The sequence below is a fragment of the Lagopus muta genome, chromosome 1 (assembly GCF_023343835.1).
Source record: "Lagopus muta isolate bLagMut1 chromosome 1, bLagMut1 primary, whole genome shotgun sequence".
Lineage (NCBI taxonomy): Eukaryota > Metazoa > Chordata > Aves > Galliformes > Phasianidae > Lagopus > Lagopus muta.
Genome location: NC_064433.1, coordinates 13,438,594 through 13,461,884, shown reverse-complemented (window position 1 = coordinate 13,461,884; position 23,291 = coordinate 13,438,594). Strand labels below are relative to the sequence as shown.

The 23,291-nt window shown below is 37.8% G+C and overlaps 1 protein-coding gene across 4 annotated transcripts in view; it reads right to left on the bottom strand.

Moving 5' to 3' along the window:
* The window catches only part of KMT2E (lysine methyltransferase 2E (inactive)), a 53,731-nt gene that overhangs the window by 21,070 nt on the left and 9,370 nt on the right, over positions 1–23,291 (bottom strand). For 3 of the 4 annotated variants that reach the window (XM_048942434.1, XM_048942441.1, XM_048942450.1), the window contains 8 exons: positions 14,889–15,073; positions 10,071–10,182; positions 9,307–9,536; positions 8,292–8,372; positions 7,247–7,305; positions 3,129–3,301; positions 1,937–1,975; positions 45–257 (listed from right to left, as the gene is read on the bottom strand). In XM_048942434.1, the coding sequence (XP_048798391.1) occupies positions 45–257; positions 1,937–1,975; positions 3,129–3,301; positions 7,247–7,305; positions 8,292–8,372; positions 9,307–9,536; positions 10,071–10,182; positions 14,889–14,959 (978 nt within the window). In that variant the 5' untranslated portion in view covers positions 14,960–15,073. Of the gene's footprint in view, positions 1–44; positions 258–1,936; positions 1,976–3,128; positions 3,302–7,246; positions 7,306–8,291; positions 8,373–9,306; positions 9,537–10,070; positions 10,183–14,888; positions 15,074–16,709; positions 16,734–23,291 lie in introns of those variants that run through there. The other variant, XM_048942457.1, reaches the window with a different exon arrangement.

Below are 23,291 nucleotides of genomic sequence, written 5' to 3'. Positions count from 1 at the left end.
CAAATACAGAGCAAGCAATAACAACACATGGCACAGCTCCTCACCTCTACTGGAGGTTTGAAAATCAGATTGCTGGTGCTGACTTCTTTCTTGTCATTTCCATTGCCTAATCTCAGAGCTATTTTTTGTGCCTCCCTCTGAACACCCTCGCTGTACTGGTTATTATTTGCCTCTTCGTAACGATCCATCCATGCTTTGATTTTAGTTTCCCATCCAAAGTTTGAACTGTCAGTAGGATCAATCTCTGGAGCTGAGCCCTGTAAATTAAGTAAGCAATCACTTATTACAAGGTAAGAAAAAAATATAGTTTTTGAAAGACATGTTCCCACTAGTAAGCTCAACAAAGTAAGTCTACAACATGCTACAAAATGAAGGGTAAAGGTATGCCATTGATTTAAATTTGTTTATAATGCAGCCTTGCTCTGTCTTTGTTGTATCTATGAAAATTAAGACCTGTCAGTACTGTACTTCACATGCACTTTCCCCTTCACTATACAAAGGGGAAGTACAGTTTGTAGGGAGTCCAATTTAATGCTCTGAATTACTTAAAAGCATTTCACTGAATTCAGCAGCATTATATCTGCCCTTCAAAAACTGCATCATTTCATAAAAATTGCCCAACTTCAGGAATACACTCCTCTTAAACAGGGATTCTAGTTTTTAGTGGGACGAGGATGAAGACTGAAACTGTCTCCTCCTGCAATATGAGTGCAGGAACTGAGATCAAATCTCTCTCTCCCTCTACTCAATTTTTATGAACATATGCAAACCAGCTTCCATTCCATTACACACAGATCCAAAACCCCCTTCCAGCTTCAAGGGTTATGCCACATTTTTCTGCTTTGCACTTAGCTAAACTTCACAAAGCCTATCACTAATACATTAAGGTGCATAGACTGTAAACTAGTGTTAGAAGCTTAGCACCAATCATTTTGTTCCCCTTGCCTGTTCCTCACTAAACATTTTTTCCCCTGCAGCACTCCGGGTCCTTTCACTTTTAAAGAAAGTACCATTGTACCTCCAGACCTCACAAACAGCAGCCAGGCTGCAGCCAACCAGTGCTCCTTACGGACAGCAGCAGCCAACGCTCCCTTTTCTATCCACCTGAGCAGAGACACTATTAAACATTAATAAAACAGCAAGTGTTCAGCAGTTTAATTTACCTGTTACTGATTATATTTATTTTATGCATTGCAGGAACCATACATACAAACAGCATAAAAAAAAAACTGTGATGCAAGCAAACTATGAAAAAAAAAAACACAAAAGCAACAGAACCATACAAACACCACATCCAACAACAAAACAAAACAAAGATTGTCCTCTGATTTCCTGATTTTGTCTTTTTATTTTCAAGTCACAATCGTACCCCTGAAGCCTCAGTTGTGTCCTACTTACTGATATTTATCTCAAGGATGAATGAATTGTGCAAAACATCTAGCTTTCACACTACGCGTGTTTTTCTCCCACTTTAAGCAAGAATGCTGCAGCATTTAGATCTTGCAAAGCAGCCATCCCAAACACCATTCCTTTAGCTGATCAGTCCTAGCAAGAAGTGTCCCACCAGATGGATACACCTATGTATGACAGAGCAGAACTGCTAACTTAGCTCTCCGAGTTGGAGCTATTAGGTTCAGATGAGACGTACACTCAACTTTATTCCCCTTCATACAGCACAGATGTGCCCTGAACATTTTATTGACTTGATAACCAAATATTCTCAGAGAAAAAAAAATTACACTACTTTGCTTGAATCTGTAGAACAAAAAGAGGAGCCTTCCATCTCAGTTTAAAATTCCCACAATAATCATGCAGTAACTTCATTAGAGTAATTTAGTACATAAGTATTACAAAGCATCAAGAGCATATCTGCAGTTATGCATTAATGTAAAATTAAGGTGTGAAACAAAACAAAACAATCACTAAATCACATTACCTTTACTCTTGAAGATTTTCTGGATCCTTCTCGAAATGCCTGAAAAAAGATTATTGTTTATTTTCTTATGTAGCAATACACAATCTCTTAAGGAATTCAAAACCAATTAACTCATTAACAATTCACTGCAGACTATTCTCAGTAAAGCATGCAAGAAAACAGGCAAGTTACAACGAAATTGCAGGAAGGCAGCAGCTTGTCTCCAGTAAAATGTAATAAAAACTAAAATCAGCATTTCAAACTGAAAGTGCATTGGATTTTGGCTCTAGAAGGCCATGCACCTAGTCTGCCTGCCTCTCATATTGCATAACTTTCAACAATTTCACAATGCAACAAAGAGCTGCTCCAGAATTACTTATTGAACAGCTCCATACTTAGCAGGAGAGTGCGTGAATAGTCCAAGTATCTCACTGCACTGCTAGTGGAATGAGCTGAGCAGGAAGCAGCTAACAGAGATAACCTATGAAATTAATTTTTCTTCTGCTATATTGGGAGATAAAAACAGAATAGTATGTTGCAGTAAGTCTATGTGCAGAACCTTTCTCTCAAAAGGAAACATACTTAAGATCTCCAAAAGGATACCAGTAACCATTTTTCACTTCTGAGGGACAGAATTCTCATCGAAGCCAATGAAATTTAACTACAGAAAGCAACTCACTGCTTTAGGAAATGCCATGTACTTCACTCCCTCACGTAGAGAAAATACTGTTCACATCTAAATACCACTGCTTCTATACACTGTTTACCAAATTATTTTAGATAACACCAGCAGCACATTTCCACACAATTTCACCTCAAATAAATGGAGATATGTCTCATCAAGTAGAAAACATTTCTGAACATAAATTACCAAAACTAAAGATTCCAGGCACAGAATTCTTCTTTGGTTACCAGAAGTCTGCTCATGAAGTCTGCTTATAGCTATAGTAAGTGGTGCAGCAAAATGCAATTCTCCTTACAAATTCTGTCTCAATTACAAAATTCAAGTGTCATAGCTGTACATCTTACTTTGAATTTATGAGGGAGGAACAAGCAGGGAAGACTGTAACACGCACTGCAACAGGGCACTTCATTTCAATGTAAACCCAGGTAGTAAAATATTATTAGTAACAACGGCCTGAATTTTAAAACCAAAGATGTCACACAGCTGTGATTTGTAACAATTACAGAAAGAGAAATCAGATTCACTCACTTTTTTACATTTTGCTATGTTCTGCTCTTTCTCCCCACTTTTCTTCCTCTTCTTATCATTGACCTTTGTAACTCTTGGAGAAGCTATTGTAAATGTAGTTGGTGTGTGTTGAAAAGCAGTATACAGTTCCACAGGAACTTCATCACCACTCTCTGTCGCACTGGTATCCCCATCTTTAAAACAAAGAACAGCTTATAAGCAATCAGAAAGAACATTAACTAGTTACTCTGTAACTTCTTTTAAAAGCAAAAAGCATGTACTGTCAAATACTTCAAGTACTTGTTTGCAAAGTTTTCCAACAGCTTTAACAGCATGAAAACGAATAACCTGTGAGAAGCTGGCCATCAGCAGGCGTTTGCAGTACCAGGTAAGAAAAAAATACCACACTAATTCAACTTTTTAAATAGCATTACTGTACGGTATTTCATTTTAAGCAACATTAGTATTGAAACAACAACAAAAGCAAAATATTATTCATCAGCTCATTCATCTCTGTATACCCGGCCTGTACTTGTAATATGGCTACAAGATTCTCTTGCATGATGACAGTCTGAAAGGGATGAAAATTATTACCTGCCCAGCATTTCTTTTAAAATCCTATTAATCAGTCACGTCCAGACAAAATTTTGACTGTTATGTGTCCTTTCCAAGGTAAGTATGTCAATGTGGCTGAAAGCCTCTTCTCTTTAAAAAAAAATAAAAATCCCCTATCAATAACACACTGCTACTCCCCACAAGGAGAAATGGTGTGTCTACTTTTCTTGTTAAAACAAGACTGTACACAAACTGATGCAAATTTTCATCGTGCTGTTCACAAGAAGACCTAAAAGCTGAAGTATGAAATTCAGCACACATCATCACTTATGTCAGGTAAATACATTTCCTGACCTTAAACAGGATTACCCTAGATCTGTCACGATGAAAAGCTGTCAAGTGTGAGGAGGTTTGGAAGAGAGATGGTACAAACAGATAGGAGACTACAAGTGCTTAGTACAGACGTCTCACATTTTAGCAGCTTTTCAAATATTCAGCCTTCATTAAATACATTTCACACTAAGCAAGGCTTTTTGAAGCTGCATGGAAGGCTTAACAAATACTTAATAAAAGAGCAGAGAAAAGTCTCTGAGATTAAAGGGATGTTGCCTTAATCAGTACACTCGACAGCTCTGTAAAGAGATCCTGCTACTCAAGATTTTCCTTGATCACAACGTTCCTTAAACAGGATTACTCTCTGCACAATAGTAAGCAATCCAGTTTTACTATATTGGTTCTTCTTTTAAAGTCTGTTAGGCAAATAATTATACCTTACCTATAATAAGATGATATGGGAATATCGATGTTTTAGAAGCTGATCATATTTTCTTAACTTGATGCATGCCCACTGGGACTATTTTATGAACTAGCATTAAAAGAAATGCAGAAGCCTAACCAAACAATAATTTTCACATATAGTAGATTAAACAACAGTTAATAAATGAAAATTCAAGGCAACTTTGAAATCATCAATGTTGCATTCCAGACATGAATGCCCACAGCATCATTATGTCAAAGGCAAATAAATAAGCAAACAACAGACCCTACAAAATACCTTATTCCCCAGAGAAGTATAATGCTATTATTGTTGTCTATCTATAATGTGCTCTAGCTTTCTGTAAAGAATAATTACCTCAATTGAACATATAATTACACGGAGTTGTTTTGACATGCTCCTTCCTAACCTACATAACCTGCTTTCACTTTGAAGAGCCTCAGCAGAGCACTCTAAGGGAAGATTTTGTAGTGTGGAAGACAGGGTACAGACACTGCAAAAGTTTCACAGAAAATGATGGGCCCAGACTCCTCCCTCCATAAGCAGCAAGTGGTATTATCAGCACCACTTTAAAGACCAGGCAGCTTGAAGCAACATCCATGAACAAGTAGTAGATCTAGAAACTGTACGTTTAAAAATACAAAAAGCCATCCTTGATGCAAATAACTAAGTAGTTCACACACATGCACACACACTCCTCACTGACCCACAGGAAATAATCTAATCCACAGCAAGCAACATTACATGTTTATACCAGAATAACAAACCAAACTCGACCACAAACAACTGCAAGCACCAGAACTACGGACCAGAAATGCTCCAAGGAAGAAAGGCAAACACACAAAACTCACCCCTTGGTATCACACACAAGTGGTACCGCTAAAAACTCTTTTCCTGAGGTAAAATAACTGATCTATTTCTTCTCCCCACAGTTTAGCTCTGGATGGAACAGGGCTAAGCTCAGCAACGCTTTAGAAATCATTAAAATAAAACCCACTACTCTGTATTCTCACATCAAATTGAATAGTTACATTATGTGTAAACTTCAAGAACACTGTAATCATACTCGAAGAGCACAGGAGGGCAACCTGGACTTCCATCAAACATCTGTAACTTACCACCAAGTTACAAGCAACATTCTGCTGCTTTCAAATACTTTTATTAACAGAGCCATCTGAATCAATGCTTTTTTGCTCTTCCTACTTGGTATCATCCATTGAAACTGGCCATTTTCACAGGTCTCTCATGGTAAACTACTCATACATAGAATTACTTTAGGCTTGACTGAACCACGTAATATCAACAAACACAAGAAGTACATTCAGCCACGCTGAATGAAAATTAACCAGAAATTAATGGATGCTTGCTCTCTAATTATGTACTGTAAATTACAATTATTAATAGCACACACTAAGTCACAGCCTAAACAGGATCAGAAGCGTAGGGCTTACTCTTTTTTGATACTTAAGATTAACCATATACTTTTTTTTCCTATTAACTGCATAGAACGGATTTAAGACTGATCAGGACTAAGGATTAAGTCAAACTCCAGCTCCTACGTAAGATTCTGACCACCTCTATTCCTGCAAACGATCACAGTGTAACTACAAATCCTAAGAGATTACTTAAATAGCACGGACCATCAACTTCTGCTGTACTGTACATGAATTCAAACTGAACTTCACAGTGTCATCATACCACTTACATATAACAAATGTATTTGTTTTACTGTTAAAATAAACAGAAAACACATTCTAGAACTCTGAAGAAATACATAAATTTGTAATACCTAGCATTTCAGTCAAAACTTTTATAAAGTAAGTTCTGTTCTGTAAAAATGAAAGCAGGTAAAGCCAAAAATAATAGTGGTGCTCTAAATAAGTTATTAACATCTTCAACCGTCAAAAGCAGCTTGCTCATCTTGCACATACCCCCACACTTCAGAAACAGCATTTGGAAGTAAAACATCTGAAGTTACAGAACAGAGATCATCTCCTATGTTAGGACTTTTGTAATAGCTTCAAAGTAATCACCTGACAACCAAAAACATGCCACATTTTGGCAATAGCTGGACAGAGCTCCTGACAAGTTATATCAGTTGAGCTTTCCAATTCCATAAATGGAGAGCAAATTTCACAAAACAAAGAAAAGGTACTACAACAATAAAAAACTGTATTAATTTTTGTAGTTGACAAAAACACCAATACACATAGCCAACAAATGAGAGTCAGGATTCCTTCAGAATTATGCTATACTGTTTTAAAGCTCATTTAGTTATTTTATTTTTTATCAGAGTCAGGAACATTAGCAGCAGTAGAGTGGTTTTAAGATGTCAGTATCAGGATGCAAGTCTACACTGCTAAGGAAGAAATGACGGAGCAATGAAGTCATTTTCCCCCAGAGAAAACAAACCCAGTAACCCCTCTCTTAACCCAGAAGAAACCTCAAACTTTCCCATCTATTTTTAGTAGCTCACTCAAAGTATTCTTATGATTATAAAAGCTACATTCATTTTTATAAAATCTTAAGGCTCAGACTGAATTTCTCTGCAGCAGTCAGAAAACAACAACAAAAAAACCCAACAGGGATGACATCTTTTAACGAAACACTTGGAACTTCAACTATTCTGATGTAATGCTGTTGTACATGATAAGAAATACAAGAACCTATAGTCTATAAGAAATAGATTCACTGAACCTTACATTCTGAATGCAGTCAAAATTGCAGAGAACTGTGTACGCACCCTTAAGTCCACGCAATTGATAGTTATTTTACAACCTTCAGTGAAAAAAGTTTAAGTTTTACCCACCTGACATATTTTCCCTTTTCCTCCTCTGCAATAGCACTGCCCTTTCCTTATCCAAGTTCCTGAAATTAAAGAAATAACTTTTACTCCATGCTTTACATTTATGGATCCATACATCCAAGAATTAAAGCAGACTTCTTGTTTCCATTTTCCAGTGACCACAACAGAATAAACTGTATACAAACTGAGAATTTAAATACTCATGAAAACGTAAACGTTGCTCTGCTTCATTCCACAGTAATGCAAAGTAAAGGGCAGCATTCACATCACTTGGAAAACATACCGAAAATGGAGGTAGCTCAGAAGAAAGATCGACTGTTGGCCCACGGATTACAAATAAGCAGGCATTAAACCATCTTCTTGCAGATCTAAATAATCATTATGATATAAGATCCTAAGATGACAGGGCTCAAACATTTTGTCAGAAGAAAAAAAATCATTTATTTGTAATTAAATGTGTTCTGAACACAGGTCTTTTATTCACTGTGCAACTGACAATCTGCAATGTAACTAAAGGAAGCATTTTATGCTGCATGTCACAGGGCAACAATCATTAGTCAGGTACCATCCACCTACCAACAAAACAAAATGCCTTCCTAGTAGTGTCTTATGACTTCTAGACTGAGAAAGAGGATAAAAGGTACCTATTTCAGAGCAAGAAATCTTTGAAGCGAGGACTGCAGCATTTTGGAATGATATCCAGAAATGTACTCAAAACGGATGGATCAGTTAACAACCTGAAAGAGCTCCTGTAAAGAATCCCCCACATTTGACAGCCATGAAACAAAAGATAGAATGAGTTTTCTCAGGCTGACAGACAAAATCCAGGAGATGCTGCTATGGCAGTAAGTGTTTCAAGTGTTTATCACTGTCAGCTAGCGAGGTAAAACAACAATCAGGGAGCACATGGAAATGGATATCAGTATGATCATCTGCATCAGAAACATGCCTCCATCTATTCTGTTGTGTTTGTTGGGTTTTTTTTTTCCCCTGAAATATTCTCCACTCCTTCTAACTATCTGGAGTTCAAAACCATTGAACTACTCACCTTGGTTGACAACGTTCACACAGATATATGTCAGGAATATGCTGCCTGTCAATTCCCATACAGTCAATGTGCTGCCAGACACTAAAAAACAAAACCCCAAACTTTTAGTTATTTTAAGCAAAATTTTAGAAACTTTGTGCACACATATCCTATTTTTTTTTCACCGTGATCTTAAAATAAGGTTAAAAATAAGATTTAAAATAAGAGTAAAGGTTACCAGAATTAAGGATGACTGAAAACAAACAAGTTTGTTACACATGCAGCTGGCTGAACGAGGCTCAAATTAATGTTGTGACTAGCTGTAGATATTATTTCAGAAACACACAATGACTTCATAAATTAAGCAACATCAATTTGTTCATTGGAAGTCCCAAAGCTCAATTTTCCAGAATCCAGAAATCTATTAGCACCCACTCACATTAGTATGCCCAAGCAGGTACTTAAACATGAACACAGAAGTTTAAACATTTAACTTTGGCTTCCAAAATAAGAAACCCCTAGGTTTAAGAATTTCAGTAACTAGGGAAAGACTAAGTCAACTCTCATGAAGATGAAGAGTTCTTATCAGAAAGATGATGCATACAGAGGCTGATATTTGAGAGGTTTATGTCCAATCACCTTGTTTTCTTCAAGTTATTTGGTTTACACATACCTAATTTACCAAGATACTTCATTATTACTTGGTACATGCAGATGTTTACTTTGCCATAATAACAAACAACTTGGAGAAAGTACCAGACAGACACCTGTTTGAGAATAATAAAATCCTTCCTGGAGTAACAATACACAAATAAAGGCATGTTAAGACAGATAGGAATAAGGTGTGATAAACTCATTAGTCTTCATCAACTACTTTGCCTATTAGAAAGCCATACAATTTTCAAACAATGTTCTGATGAAGGAAATGTATTCTTTTCTATTAATCAACATACTTAAATCACTATTTAATTGCACTTAATATTACAATGCAGTTCTAAGTCATTTTTACCTTCTTGATCCATTTAATATTCATTACCTGCATTTGTCACAACAGATCATATATCCATCATCATGTGTAAAGCCACAAATGCATCTGGTAATATCAGTTCCATAGCTTCCATCCTCTGATGTACTGATGGTAGTAGCACTGGAGGTTTCATCAAAGTTGGGAGTGGTAAATATGCCTACTTCATTCTTGCTTATAACTACTGATGGAGGAGGAGAAGCTGGAGGCGTTGGAGGAGGCCGAGCACCATAGTTATGGTCCTAGATTGGTTTTGAAAGGTAAGTTGTAAGTATTATATGCTCTGATAGTTATTTAAGCCAAAGTAGAAGAACTAACTTCATAAAAAGCCTCTAAAGCTCTAAGCATTTGTAAATAACACTGCACAGTTTTGTTTTTGTCATTGTCCATTCTTGGTTATGTACCTTCTCAGCTGTGAGGGTGGTGAGACTGGAACAGACTGCCCAGAAAGGCTGTAAACGCCCCCCTTCCTGGAAGCATTGAAGTCCAGACTGGATGCGGCTGTGAGCAACCTGGTCTAGAGGGAGGTGTCCCTGCCTACAGCAGGCGGTTGAAACTGCATATCTTAAGCGTCCCTTCCAACCCAAACCGTTCTATGAGTTTGTAATTTACATAAAGTTAACTGTGTTCTGCATTGAGTTTCCAATCAACCACCTTTAGTCAATTTACCCAGACCTCAATAAAATGCAAAACTGTAAGCAAGAATCAGCATTCTTCTATTTCAGAACAACAGATTTTACATTATCTATGTACATACAATATCTAGTGAAACTTACTGCATAGGGCAAACCAATGTAGCTGTGTGAATGCGAGCTGCTGGTATACAACTGGTGCGGATAACTGTTCGATTTTTCAACTACCACAGGGCTAGCTTCTACAGATTCTGGTCTGCAAAATCAAATCAGAAGAAGAATAAATACAGTTACACTAATAAATGTAAATATCAAAGTGTGTAAGCTAACATAACACTAACAAACTTCATGCGCTTGTTTCACAGCTGCTAAGTAATTACTTGCTCTTCCTGTTAAAAAGGAGCATGCAAATAGGTAGAGGGTAAATCTGGGGGGAAAAAAAGAAAAAGGAAAAAACATTCAACTCTGTATTCGTTTATCCCTTCAGAGAAAAACTCTCACTTAAAAAGAAAGCTTTCAGAGTTACAAAGAACTTATGCCTCTGTAGTTACAAAATCTTCCTTGAAGGAAAAAAGAAGTCCACATTAAATCACTTCACATAACCCACAAATTTGGCTTATGAAACAGAAAAGGATATTATGCAGTTTGTCAAGGATCTATTAAGCTGTAATAAAGGCTAAACAAAGGAGTTCAGCTTAATGACAAGAGAAGGAAGCAGTTATACACACAGAATTGCAAACCTATTGACACAGCTCCAGCACCAGCTGCGACGCTGCTCAACTGTGCAATGCCACCTGGCGGTTGCACCACTGCATCATTCTCAACATTTTCACAAACCAGCACCGAAGCAGAGCAGTACCCTTTTTACAGACAGAAACCTTAAGTAAGGCAAACTTATTTATTAAAAACGAAACAAAAAGCAGTTCCCGAATTATATTTAGCTAGAAAGAAAAAAATGAAAAAACTGCTAGATAATGCTTTGCAGTAAAAGGTTGTAACAGTCAACCCACTGCTTCCATGATCTAAACTGCAACACAAGATGAGAAAGGAACAGTAAAACAGGAGCCTCCGAGTCCAAGAAATTGCACCTTTCCTCAGCAGTTACATTTATGTCAGCATCCTGAAGCTTTTATTTTTTTTAACCCCCATGACCCACATAGACAAGTACAAACTCCAAATGAATGCAGTTACCTAGCTGCATTAAGAATTTATTTTTCACATTGAGACTGAACAAAATATCTTTATCTAATAAACTAAAATGGCTTTTGACTCACAATACAAATCGAGGCTAATTTCTTCCCTACATTTAGCTTTGTTATGCATCAAATATATTTCCCATCACAAATAGTTCAGTAATTCCTTGAATCAATGTTTAAAATGATGATGGTTGTTCTGAACACTGCTAATTCAAAAACCTGTGTACTTTTCTTCAGACTCTAAGATATTTGAACTGTTGTCGTTCTGCCATGAGGTGACACTAGGCTGATGGAGGAGAAAAGCAGCAATTCCCCCTTGTTACTAATGTTTTTGTAAGAATATAATTATTCTTCCTGGAAACAACACAGAGCACTTTTCTATCTACTTGCAGATGTCCTACTAATATCTTAAGCAACCTGCTCCTTATTAGCTTTTCCCTATGTGATACTACCACGCAATAAAACAGGTTAAAAAGAAACACTTGTTAAAATTACCCATAGGTGAGAATGTTAGTTAATGAAGTCCAAAGAGGGAAAAAATCTTCTGAAAAATACTAATGTTTCTCACAGTCACCAAGAAGGGTGGGCGAAAGAGGAGGATATTCATCAAACACGATACAGACAAAAAGGACACCAGTTGGACAAAGTTCTTCCAACAGATCTCCCTTTCCATTATGACTATCCATATTCTGATATGCAGTGCACCTATGCAGTAACTGCACACCATTAATGTCATCTAGGTAATCCTTCCGATGGTCTTGCCAATCTAAATGCCAGCGGATTAGAAGTTGACCTTTCATCCATGATGTCTAAAATAAAATTCTCTTTTTTCCTCTCCAATTCAAGAGTCTCCATCACTGTATTGCTTTCATTGTTATTCTTCACCACTTACTGAATTGGAAAAGCAAAACCATGGTTCCATGCCCACCACTATGGGTTCCAAGCTCTACCTCGATGGTTTTCTTGAGTATATGGAAAATAAAAGCCTCCATTTTCAGAGCAGGAGGGTTTACTCATACAGACTAGTGGGGAATTCGTCTACAGTTCATCCTTAAGTAGTGCTGTGATTGATTTAGGAGATTTTTCTTCACTGAAAATAAGTCCATCTTACCACGACCTAAATACCAGCTGCTTCGACACGGGAGCACGCAATGAAAATATCAGAATGGAAACATATGTCCTAAAAAGTGAGGTCATGTGTGTCATTAACTGACAACAAAACTAAGAAGGTACTCCTGCAAAATATAGAGCAAGAGAGTACACCCGACTCCTTAAATGTATTTCTACCTAAGCTAGAAAATTATAAACCACTGAAGAGTAAAGCCATTAAAGTTTAGATGAAAGCAGTTGTGGAAAGCAGAAGAATTAAAACATCTAAAAAGGAAATGCATTAGACAAACAAATGCAATCCATTATCTCCAACTATTCTAAGACCTGGAGAACACAGAGTGCAGAGCCAAAACCCAAAAGCCCAACTTTCATTTGAGACTGAACGTGTATTGATTAGCAATTCACAACCGTGCCAAATATTCAGAATTAAAAACAAACAAACCAAAAACAACAGCAAGGAGTATTTAAAAAAAAAAAAAAAAAAAAAAAAAAAGTTTCTTCTGGGTTAAAAATATTCTTGTAACTCAAAAAAGAGTTAAGAAGTAACAATGTCTCTCAGATAACTTTTAACTCTGCAGATGAAGACTCTCACGTTCTCATCGTTCCCTAGTGTTCATATTTAAAAGTACAGTGCAAACTGAAAAAAAATATTCTGCATGCTGCCAGCAGATGGCAGTAGTCAAAAATTAAATAACTGACACGAAACCAGACAGTTAAAATCAGACCTTACATTCACTCTATTAAGGGAATCAATTATAAGCCATTCTAAGCAATAGCAAATTCTTTAAAATGTTCCCCTTACTGCTTTCAAACACCGTTTCGTTTCTGACTGAGCAGAAATTACAAAAGAAGTGAAGGTGGATTCTGACCAACGCTACAGATACGATCAACATCTGGGGGTATCAACTACCTTCATAGAATTCCAGGTACTCAAACAGAAAAGAATCTCAATAAAACGGAAGTTTCCATATCCTAAGGCTAAGCTACACACCTACATTCAAAAGCTTAGCTAACAGAAACTCCAAATGAAATCTCTTGCTTCCAAGTATGCTTCAGTATCAAACTGCCATTAGTTTAACTTATCTAATTTTTTGTAGAATTTGGGTTTGTTTTCCCTTTGCACCAGCTCACCTGAGTTACGTCTGGCTGAAGGTCAGCTAAGAGAAAGGAGTGCAATGTATTTTTTGTAAGAAGCAGCCAACATTTTGTGTTTCAAGACACTTCACTTAGTCAAACTCATCTGATGGGCTTATAGCTACCTAGAGAACAAACAACATGACCATTTGTTCAACACAGCTTTCCCACTTGGGAAAGCGTCACAACTCACTATGACCACTATAAAAACAATCTATACCCAACATATCTACTGAAAAAAAAAAAAACCAAACAAACACAAAAAGTACATTTAAAGCAGATGGATGGCGATAGAAAAGGGTAAAAACTGTGGAAGTTGTTAGGTTAGGGACACCGTTTTGTGTCACATTTCTTTAGATAATGAAGTTGCTTTCATATCAAAATAAGCTGATCATGCAACTACATATTTCAGCCTATGCCTGAGATTACATTAATGAATCTAACTGCCACCAGTCACTTAACATCTGAAGAACACCAGTACCTAATCAGGTCTTCGTGTCACAGCATGAAGCAAATAACACAGTGAACGATCATGTTTGTACTGACAATTGCATTTATTCACTCTAATTTCAGCATGGCTTGTTGCATCTGCAAGAAATGTCAGTAACCTCAGGGATGGAGACCTTCTCTTCTCTAAACGTAGAAGAAATCCACACACACAAAATAACAGAAAGTGTGGACAGTTCAATTACTGTTTACAATTACAGTTCAATTACAATTAGTAGAATTACTTAACACAGACTCAGAGTTTTCTGCACCAAGGTAAATAACTGTCCATGATGTGAAATAGACATCAACAAAACAATTTTGAAAACTTGAATGCATCATTAAGTTTCAAAGTAAGAATTCTTGATTTCCTTCAGATAAATGGCACCAACTGCCTATGTTAGTGGAGTTAAGCTCACACAACTGGAAACAGAGAAAAGAAACGGGCATTTAAAAAGCTGTTTGAAAGTTTTTTTTTTTAACTGCTTAACAAATTTTCTTTGAAGTTTGGAAGAAAAGACATTCCCTTCTTAAATGGAGTAAGATTACTAGGACAGCACATATTCCAAAGCAAAGACTGTGTGTATGCTGCTTGTATCAATACCAGCCCAATACCAGACCAACCTCCACTCAGAGACTGAGTGCTTACTGCTGCTTTCTTGAAACTAAGTTCTTTACCAAAAGAAACTGTCCCCAGCATGGGAAATCAACACATATTTTAAATACTCGGGTTAAGGAAACACTGAGTTGTGAAACATTTTGTGTGAAAAGCAAGCCAGACAGTAACTGTATTTCTCAGTTTGCTAAGCAATAAAAAAACATACCTCTGTAGAACAGTTCACCTTCGTTCCTTCACTCTCCTCAAAAAGGAAAAAATGGACTTAAGAATAGATTACTGCTTAGAGTTATTAAAAATCCAATATAACTATGGAGACTCCCAAGTCTTCTCCAACTAAATGTATTAAAGAAAATCCTCAGTAGGAAAAAAAATAAGCAATAGAAATCAGGAACTTAATTAGTAAATTAACATACTTACTCTGAGCCTGCAGCCATTTCCAAATAAGAAGTATCTGCTGTGTCAACCCCCAGTGGGATCACTATGCTCATGACGTTCGTTTCTGATAAATTCGATTACTACAGAGTCCTATGCATTGGTATCCAAAACACTGGGGCATGCCAGCCACAGTGCTCATTGCAAACATCTAAGTGCATCCACAAACCCTGTGAAAAAAAACAACACAAAACAAAGCAGAAGATTGAGCCAGATGTTTTTAAAACAGACGACTCTATATCACATGTATATCTGACACAGTAATTTAATGTTGCTTTATGCGAGCAAAAAATGGATAGAAAATTCAGTTTTCTTTTGATATCAAATACACCAACGATGATCTTACGACTCAGAAATACTACAAACTGATGAAAATATAATCATTTAAATTGGTGATCACAAGCATTCATTCTTTCATCATACTCCATGGCATAACAAAGACTCGCTTCGAAGGAAACATGCTGGACATCAAGTACACTTCCTCACTGGTCCATTCTGTCAGAGCTTATTTGCTTTAACTTTCAATAGTAATCTTGTAACAATTTTTTTTGACCTGTTTCTCAGAAAGCATTCCTGACTTTTGCTAGGGACTTTTTTTGAAGTCAAACCTCCAACGCTTGCAATATAAACTAAATGCCATGAAAGAAAGCCAGAACTCCCATTCAGTACCTCTTAAAACCAAAATAATTATGATGATTACAAATAATTATATGAAATGACATTTTCAATCTCATTTTTATGGATTACTGTCAGAAGACATACACAGCAAGGGGACTTTTTTCAGAAGTGATTTTCTTAAGTGGCAAACAAACAAAAAAAATCAGTAGTAGTTTTCAGTTGTAGAGGAAGGATTCATGCAAGTAAACAAAACCAACCCCAGTTGCTATGGCAGTTATTACTGGTCACCTGCTGCTATTACTGAGTAAGGGGAAAACCAGACAGAACACAGAAGAGCTGTGAACTAGCACCTCTACTCACAGGTTAGTAAACTAATGTGATTTCACATCCTGATGGAGACATGTAACCACGCAATTGAAGCAAAATGCCCTCATCTTCACTACTTGCATAATGAAGAATTGCAAAGTCCTTCCCACAGCAGAACTGCAAGAATCTAGATCACTCAGCATTGAAGCACATGCAGTAAGTAACAATACATACAATTCTTCCATCTGACAAGCACTTCAGCTAAGATGTAACACTACAAAAGCCTAACAATTCTGAGATCCAATATACTTTAACACGCTCCTCCTTGCCAAACACACCGCATCACCAAGGAAAAACCAGCAAGCCACGTGGAAAATGGTGCACTTGTAAAAAGGACTTCTCAGAAAAGCAATGCAGGCAAACTTGAATTTGCTTTTGTTGATCAAGTCAGCATCTCCAGAATGATGAAGGAGCATCTAAAATAACGAACGTCTCTAAGGGACAGACTGATAGAAAGTCTTCACCCAATACATTTGATCTCATTCCTGAAGCCTGACATCTCAACCTGCTTTTTAATGTCTAAACCTCCAATTCACTGCTCCTCAGGAAAGCAGCAGTCACATGTCAGTCCCAATGAGGGGACCTGATCCAGGTCTATAAATATCTGAGGTGTGGGGGGCAGAGTGGCGAGGCCGGACTCTTTTCAGTGCTGAGTGGAGACAGGACAAGGGGAAACGGCTGGAAACTGCAGCATAGGAAGTTCTGCACAAATGTGCGCAAGAACTTCTTTACAGTGAGGTGACGGAGCACTGGAACAGGCTGCCCAGGGAGGTGGTGGAGTCTCCTTCTCTGGAGATGTTCAAGACCTGCCTGGATGCCTACCTGTGCGACCTGCTGTAGGGAACCTGCTTTGGCAGGGGGGTTGGACTCGATGATCTCAGGAGGTCCCTTCCAACCCCTACAATTCTGTGATTCTGTGAGTCACCAACTGCAATGGAGTAGAAAACAATCAGGCCAACCAGCTGTTGCTTGAGCAAAGCCTCTTGCTTTCTCCTGGTAAGAAAATGTTTGGGGTTTACTAAGTATCACAAGCATCACACTGTATCACTAGCTACCATAAAATTCAGCATCAAAACAAACTGTTTTCAGGAACAATCAGTGAGAAAAACTCGTAAACCAACAGCAGGTATAAAGAAATAGCAGGCATAAAAGAAACCCCAAATCCCTCTCACTATTTCAGTGAGTGTTCATAGTGTTGCCACAGTTTACTCGCAGGGTAGAAACCCTGCCCTACAGAAACCTCATTTACAACTTACACAAAACTTCAGTTTCCATTTAGTTCCCTTTATCAAAAGAAAACAAGTCTGAATTAATTACTACCCAAAAGGAAATTATCAACTTGTTTAATCCAGGTAAATCAGCTACCACACGTTAAGACACGCTGATCCACTGTTATCTTCAGTTGCACCTACACTAACAAATCATTAGCATAATAGGGATTTTTACTTTACGCCTGTAATTAGAACACTCTAAAAAACAACTTCAGTATGCTACAAAGTATGTACATTTTATAGGGCAGGTAGTGACAGGACAAAGGGAAATGATTTTAAACTAGAAGAGGACAGATTTAGACTAGATATTAAGAGCAAATTATTCACTGTGAGGGTGCTGAAACACTGGAATGGGTTGCTCAGAAAAGCTGTGGCTGCCCCCTCCCTGGAAGCACTGAAGGCCAGGCTGGATGGGGCTGTGAGCAACCTGGTCTAGAGGGGGGTGTCCCTGCCTACAGCAGGGGTTGGAACTGCAAGATCTTAGAGGTCCCTTCCAACGCAAACCAGTCTGTGATTCATTCTATGTCCAAAAGACACAGAGGGCACCACAGTCTGGGATCAAGGTCTCATCTACAGTGAGGTTTCTCAAACTCAATATAGCTTTCGGTGATGGTGGTCATTTTTTATTTTTTAATGAATTTTCTAAGAACAAAAACCACAAAAAAAAAAAAAGGACCCACAAAAAAAAAAACCCAACTCACTAGAGATACAATCATAAAAACTATCCAACAATTAACAACACTGATGACAGATTTCAGATGAAGGAAAATTATGTTCTGCCATGTCACAATGAGAAGTACTATCATGACATTAAAATATTTCCAGCATTTTTCATAAATTATATCTGGACTACAAAATTTGGACAGTTCAGAACAGACAATCTAATCATCAGGATGGTCATTTTTCCTTGCCCATCCTAAAAGTCACTGCTTATCCTGTTAAGCTCAATACTTTAAATAAATCATAAAACACTATCTGGTATCGTAACACAGCACTTTTCAATTTCAGCATTTATTTCAAGTCCTTACTCTGCCAGAATCCTGGAAATCTGGCACCCATGGCTATCTAAAGAAATTGACATAGGTGCTTTTTACTGAAGGTGCTTTTTACTTTATTGGCATCACTGAAAGAATCTTGGTAATTTCTCCAGGTCACCATTTTCCTCAATACTACCACATCAGTACAACTTCACTGCGTGAAAAACACCCTATTTGAGAAAATTCTGCATTTATTTAGCTGTAGCTAATCAGCTTGCCTTACCCCACTAATATGACTATCATAAAACAGATGAATGTTTTTATTTAATCTGGTTAAAACATCTAACTTGTGCACGGTCCACCTCTTGCAAAAAAACCCCACACTTTTCCATTTTCACTTAATCGCAGTGCTTTACAATTTCTACAGCAATTCTTCTCCCTAGGGAGCACAAATGACTTTGCTGACTTAACTGCCTTATCAAATAAAAGATACTTGAAAATTCACCACTGCTTCTCACGACTTATTTTGCTCACGATGCCAGAACCAGCATTTTTAAATGAATGGTGCTCTAGCAGAGGAAGCGTAAGAACACAATACATTCCAGATTATTTCATCTGTGTGGCTTCATACAAAGAACATCATTTATGCATTAAACAACAGAAAATAAGTTACACATTATCCCTGAGGTATTGCACTTACACAATATTATTCTGTGGCTTAATGAAGACCACATGTTTCCTTTCTGCTTGTCCTTCTAAGATCAATTATGTGACAGAAGATGAAAATAGTTTTCATTGGTACATGGAGGAGGAGAGAAAAAACACAACCGCAAGAACAGAGGGTCTGACTCTTCAGTCACAAGTTAAAGGGGTCATCTCCTAAAGTTACACCAATATTTTTGGACCTAATTCTACAAGATTCAAATACCCAAAACAAAGCACAGTTCTGATCAGGTGTTGGTTGAAGGGAACTACAGGCCTCCTTTATCAGCATGTCTTCTCACCCCTTCCCCTTTCATTTGTTTCTTGGGGAACCACCAAAAGCTACACTGAATAGCTTCAGGAAACAAGCAGTTGACAGATCACCCTCACAAAGTGCACTTGAAAATTAAGAACTTGAAATCTAGCCAAACTGTTCCAATGACACCAACAAAGTTTCACAATCGGCTATCAGCCAGCTATCAATCATCCTTTAAACATAAAGAGTCCACACAATTTCTTCCATGGTGTTTTCTATGTAGGCTTTGTATTTTAGGCGCTGTTGTTTTGGTTTTTGTTCTTAACATATTTCATACATCCATATATTTTTATAGGTAAACTCTTTCAACATCATATAAACATTTTTCAAGCCAAAGGAAACCAGGCAATACTTGCCGTACTTGGAAAGGTACAATTCATACTGGTATCAGCTACTTGAGCCAGCAGTGTGCTCCTGCAGCTCAGAAGGCCAACAGTGTCCTGGGCTCCATCAGAAGAGGGGTGGCCAGGAGGGACAAGGAGGTGATTGTCCATCTCTACTCTGCCCTCAAGAGGCCCCATCTGGAGTACCGTGAACAGGTCTGGAGCCCCCAGTACAGGAAAGACATGGAGCTGTTGGACAGGATCCAGAGGAGGGCCACCTCCTCTGTGAAGACAGGCCAAGGGAGCTGGGCTTGTTCATCTTGGAGAAGGCTACAAGGAGAACTCAAGGAAGCCTTCCAGTATTGAAAAGGTGATTTTTAAAAAGGAGAGGAATCAACTTTTTACTTGGGTAGGTACTGATAGGACAAGGGGGAATGGTTTCAAGCTCAAGGATGGAAGGTTTAAACGGGGTGTCGGGGGAAGTTCTTCACAGAGAGTGTGGTGAGGTACTGTAACAGGCTGCCCAGAGAGGCTGTGGATGTGCCATCCCTGGAGGTACTCAAGGCCAAATTGGGTGGAGCTCAGCACAACCTGGTCTAATACCAGATCTGGATGTTGGTGGCCCTGCCCGTGGCAGGAGGGCTGGAACTTGATGATCCTTAGGGTGCCCCTCCAGCCCCAGCCATTCTATGATTCATTCTATCATTCTACGACTCAGTAGCTCAACTTCTGCATGACATTTCACCTGACTTGATAAGATAACTAAGAAGCCTGCTAGAACCTACACCGTATGGACAAGCACACTAAAGCTCTCATTCAGGCGCAGAGCTGTAAAACTTCTAGGAGAAGTTAAAGGTAAGAGGTGATGGTAGCAGCAAGCGTATCAAGCTAATCTCGCGTACTTACCACAAACAGGTAACTACGATAACCAAATGGGGGAGGAAGGGACGGGGAAGAAACCTGCTTTTAGCATTCTATTTGTTATATCAGAGTTAGTTTTTCAGTTTTGCTTGTTTTAAACACAATGTCACTATTGCTTGTGTTTTCTTCCCCATAAATGGGTTTCCATATCTCTCACAGCACGATAGATAACAAGGAAAAATACTTATAAAGTAGGAAAAAACCATAAACTTTCCTAGTAGAATTGAAAGAGTGTTGCAATACAACATTTATTTTTGAATTAATAAAGGGACATCAGTGAAATTATAAACTAAAGATATAATAATTTTTTTCTAGCTTAAGATCAGAGAATTTGCCATATAAAGACTGCGCTAACCTCAGGAAGTTGGCTGCTAAACCAGTTCAAGCTTCCTACATCAGTCAGCATTACATGAATACACGGCCTTTTTTCCTGTTCCTGTTGGACATTTTGTGTGACTTCAGTGGATGCATGAAGAACCTTGATACATTTTCCTACCAATTGTCCCTACCAGTCAACATCTGCCAAATAATGTCAACAAAGGGGAAAAAAAAAAGTAGTCACATATTTTAGGCATCTTTGGGATTCCATCATAGAATACTTCAGGGTCTACGTTACCACCAGGGCATCTGTAAATGTAGGACAGAACTGTAAGGATGAAAAATCTAATCAGAACTCTGGCTATTTTGAGAGAGGAAGCAGCACTAATTTAAGACAAATAATTTAGATTTTACATTGATGCACACAAATTTACCTCAAAGTCTTGATCGAATGCCACTGCAAAGATTAACACAAATTACCATCTCTATTTCGTCTGCTCTGCATCTTCACAAGGTCTGCATACAATACAGACATAACTAGGGGGGAAAAAATAAATCATAACTTTCTAACCTAAACTCATCGTCCCACACCCTTTAACTACAGGCAAAACATTATGAACAATTTCCTGGAGTAAGGTTTAGGTATCAGAATACACGCAGTGCGCATATTAAGGCTCTTCTTTGAGTGGCATGTACAGATCTGAGGGAATTAAACTGGAGCTTACTGGAACAAATGAAAATTGCTGATAAGAAGTTACTTATCTGCACAGTCAATTTTCTACCCCTTACGGGCCAAGGAACAGCAGGAAGGGTAGAGAAGAGTTATCGCGTTTACAGATAAAATTCAAACACAAAATACATAGACTAGACGCATGGTAGTCTTGAGTCAAGCCAGACCTTTCAGTTCAACTACCAGACGATGCTGATCTGGTTATAACTTCAAGTCAATTTGAATGTAAAAGCAAAATAACTACACTCATACAGCATCAAACCTAACAACTCCAGCTTCTGCTCCCAAGAGAAAATTCATCCTATCTGTTCATCTGGGCTCCACACAGTCACACAGGATCACTCTGAAACTAACTACGGGTTTCACAGCAACGGGGTTCTTGTAAGCAAGACACAGAGACCGACAGGACTGTGTTATTTTCCTGCCTCCAGTGACTTGTGCTGACATCGGTGTAACTTGTTTACAGAAGACATCTCAGGTTAACAGAGAGATGATCAAGAAATACTATTGTTTGATTTTCTTACCACATCAGGAAAAATAATCTCTATGGTATGCTGGTGCCTGCCTTCCCCTCAAAAATATTTTCTTTGTAAGGGGAGATAGATAAAAACATTCCTGAAATGTTGGTACTCAATGTAACACTCAGAAACTCAGTTAAGTACCTTAAAATCAAACCTATTGAATGTACTGCAAAAAGGCAAATTTAGAGGATAAACATTCTAAAAAGTCTCCTATAAGTTATTACGAGTTTACTGAATATGCAATTTGAACATCTTCCTCCCCCCTCAAGCCCAATTACATCATATGCTCATACATGTTTTGCAATCATTAGCAAAAGCAGTTCTTGTCATGCCTGCCTTCAGATTTACAGGCCAACAATTTTAACCTGCAGTCATGGGAACCACCCTTCTCACTAAGAAGTCCACAAGAACGTACCTAAAAAATGTCAGTACACTATATACTATGTTTTAACATAACCTATACAGGAGAAATTTCTAAGTAACAATGCACCTATCATTGCAGTGTGTCGCAGACCACAAATTCAGTGTGGAAAACTTCCGTCCTGAACTGTCCTGCAGCCAACAGCTCAAAAACTTGAGCACCCCTACCTGCTTCCCTGCCTGTAATCTTTCAAAAATCCATTTGCTAATTGGAGGCATGGGGTGTTACATGGAAAACACAAAACAGTAAGAAAAATTTATTAAAATAATCCACGTTTTACTAAATTTCAACTTTTTATCACTGCTCTGAGCAAACTGACATTTTAATGGAATATGCTAGGTGTGATTCAAATATGTAACAAAAGTTAACTATAGCATTTGTACATATATACATACGTATGCATCTACACACACATAGCAATCTGGAGCATATTTATATACACAGATTAAATACAACATATAAAAGGAATTCGAGTATTTATTTATTGCTGACCGCTTCCAAGAAGATAACACATCTTTAACCAGACCTAGAAGCAGAATACATGAATAAAATGACTAATCTTGCCTACAAGGAAGTTCCTTCTCCATTTCCCCCCAACATGCTTCACCATAGTACAGATTTTGCTAAGAGATTAGGAGGGATATCCAACTCCCAGGCATTACATCACTGAAGCTGTAGTCAGTAGTCATGCTCAGTAACAACTATGACTTCAAATTCAGACAATTGCTGGCTGCTGCTCTCTATGGTAACCTAACAGAAAAGTTAGCAGTCTATTTCAAATTTAGAATGAGACAAAAGAGGGGAGAAGGTTAAAAACAAACAAACAAAAAAACCCAACAGTGAGATATTGCACACTCAGATTCAGTATAAACAATAGGGTACCATTAATGAACAACTCCTGTAT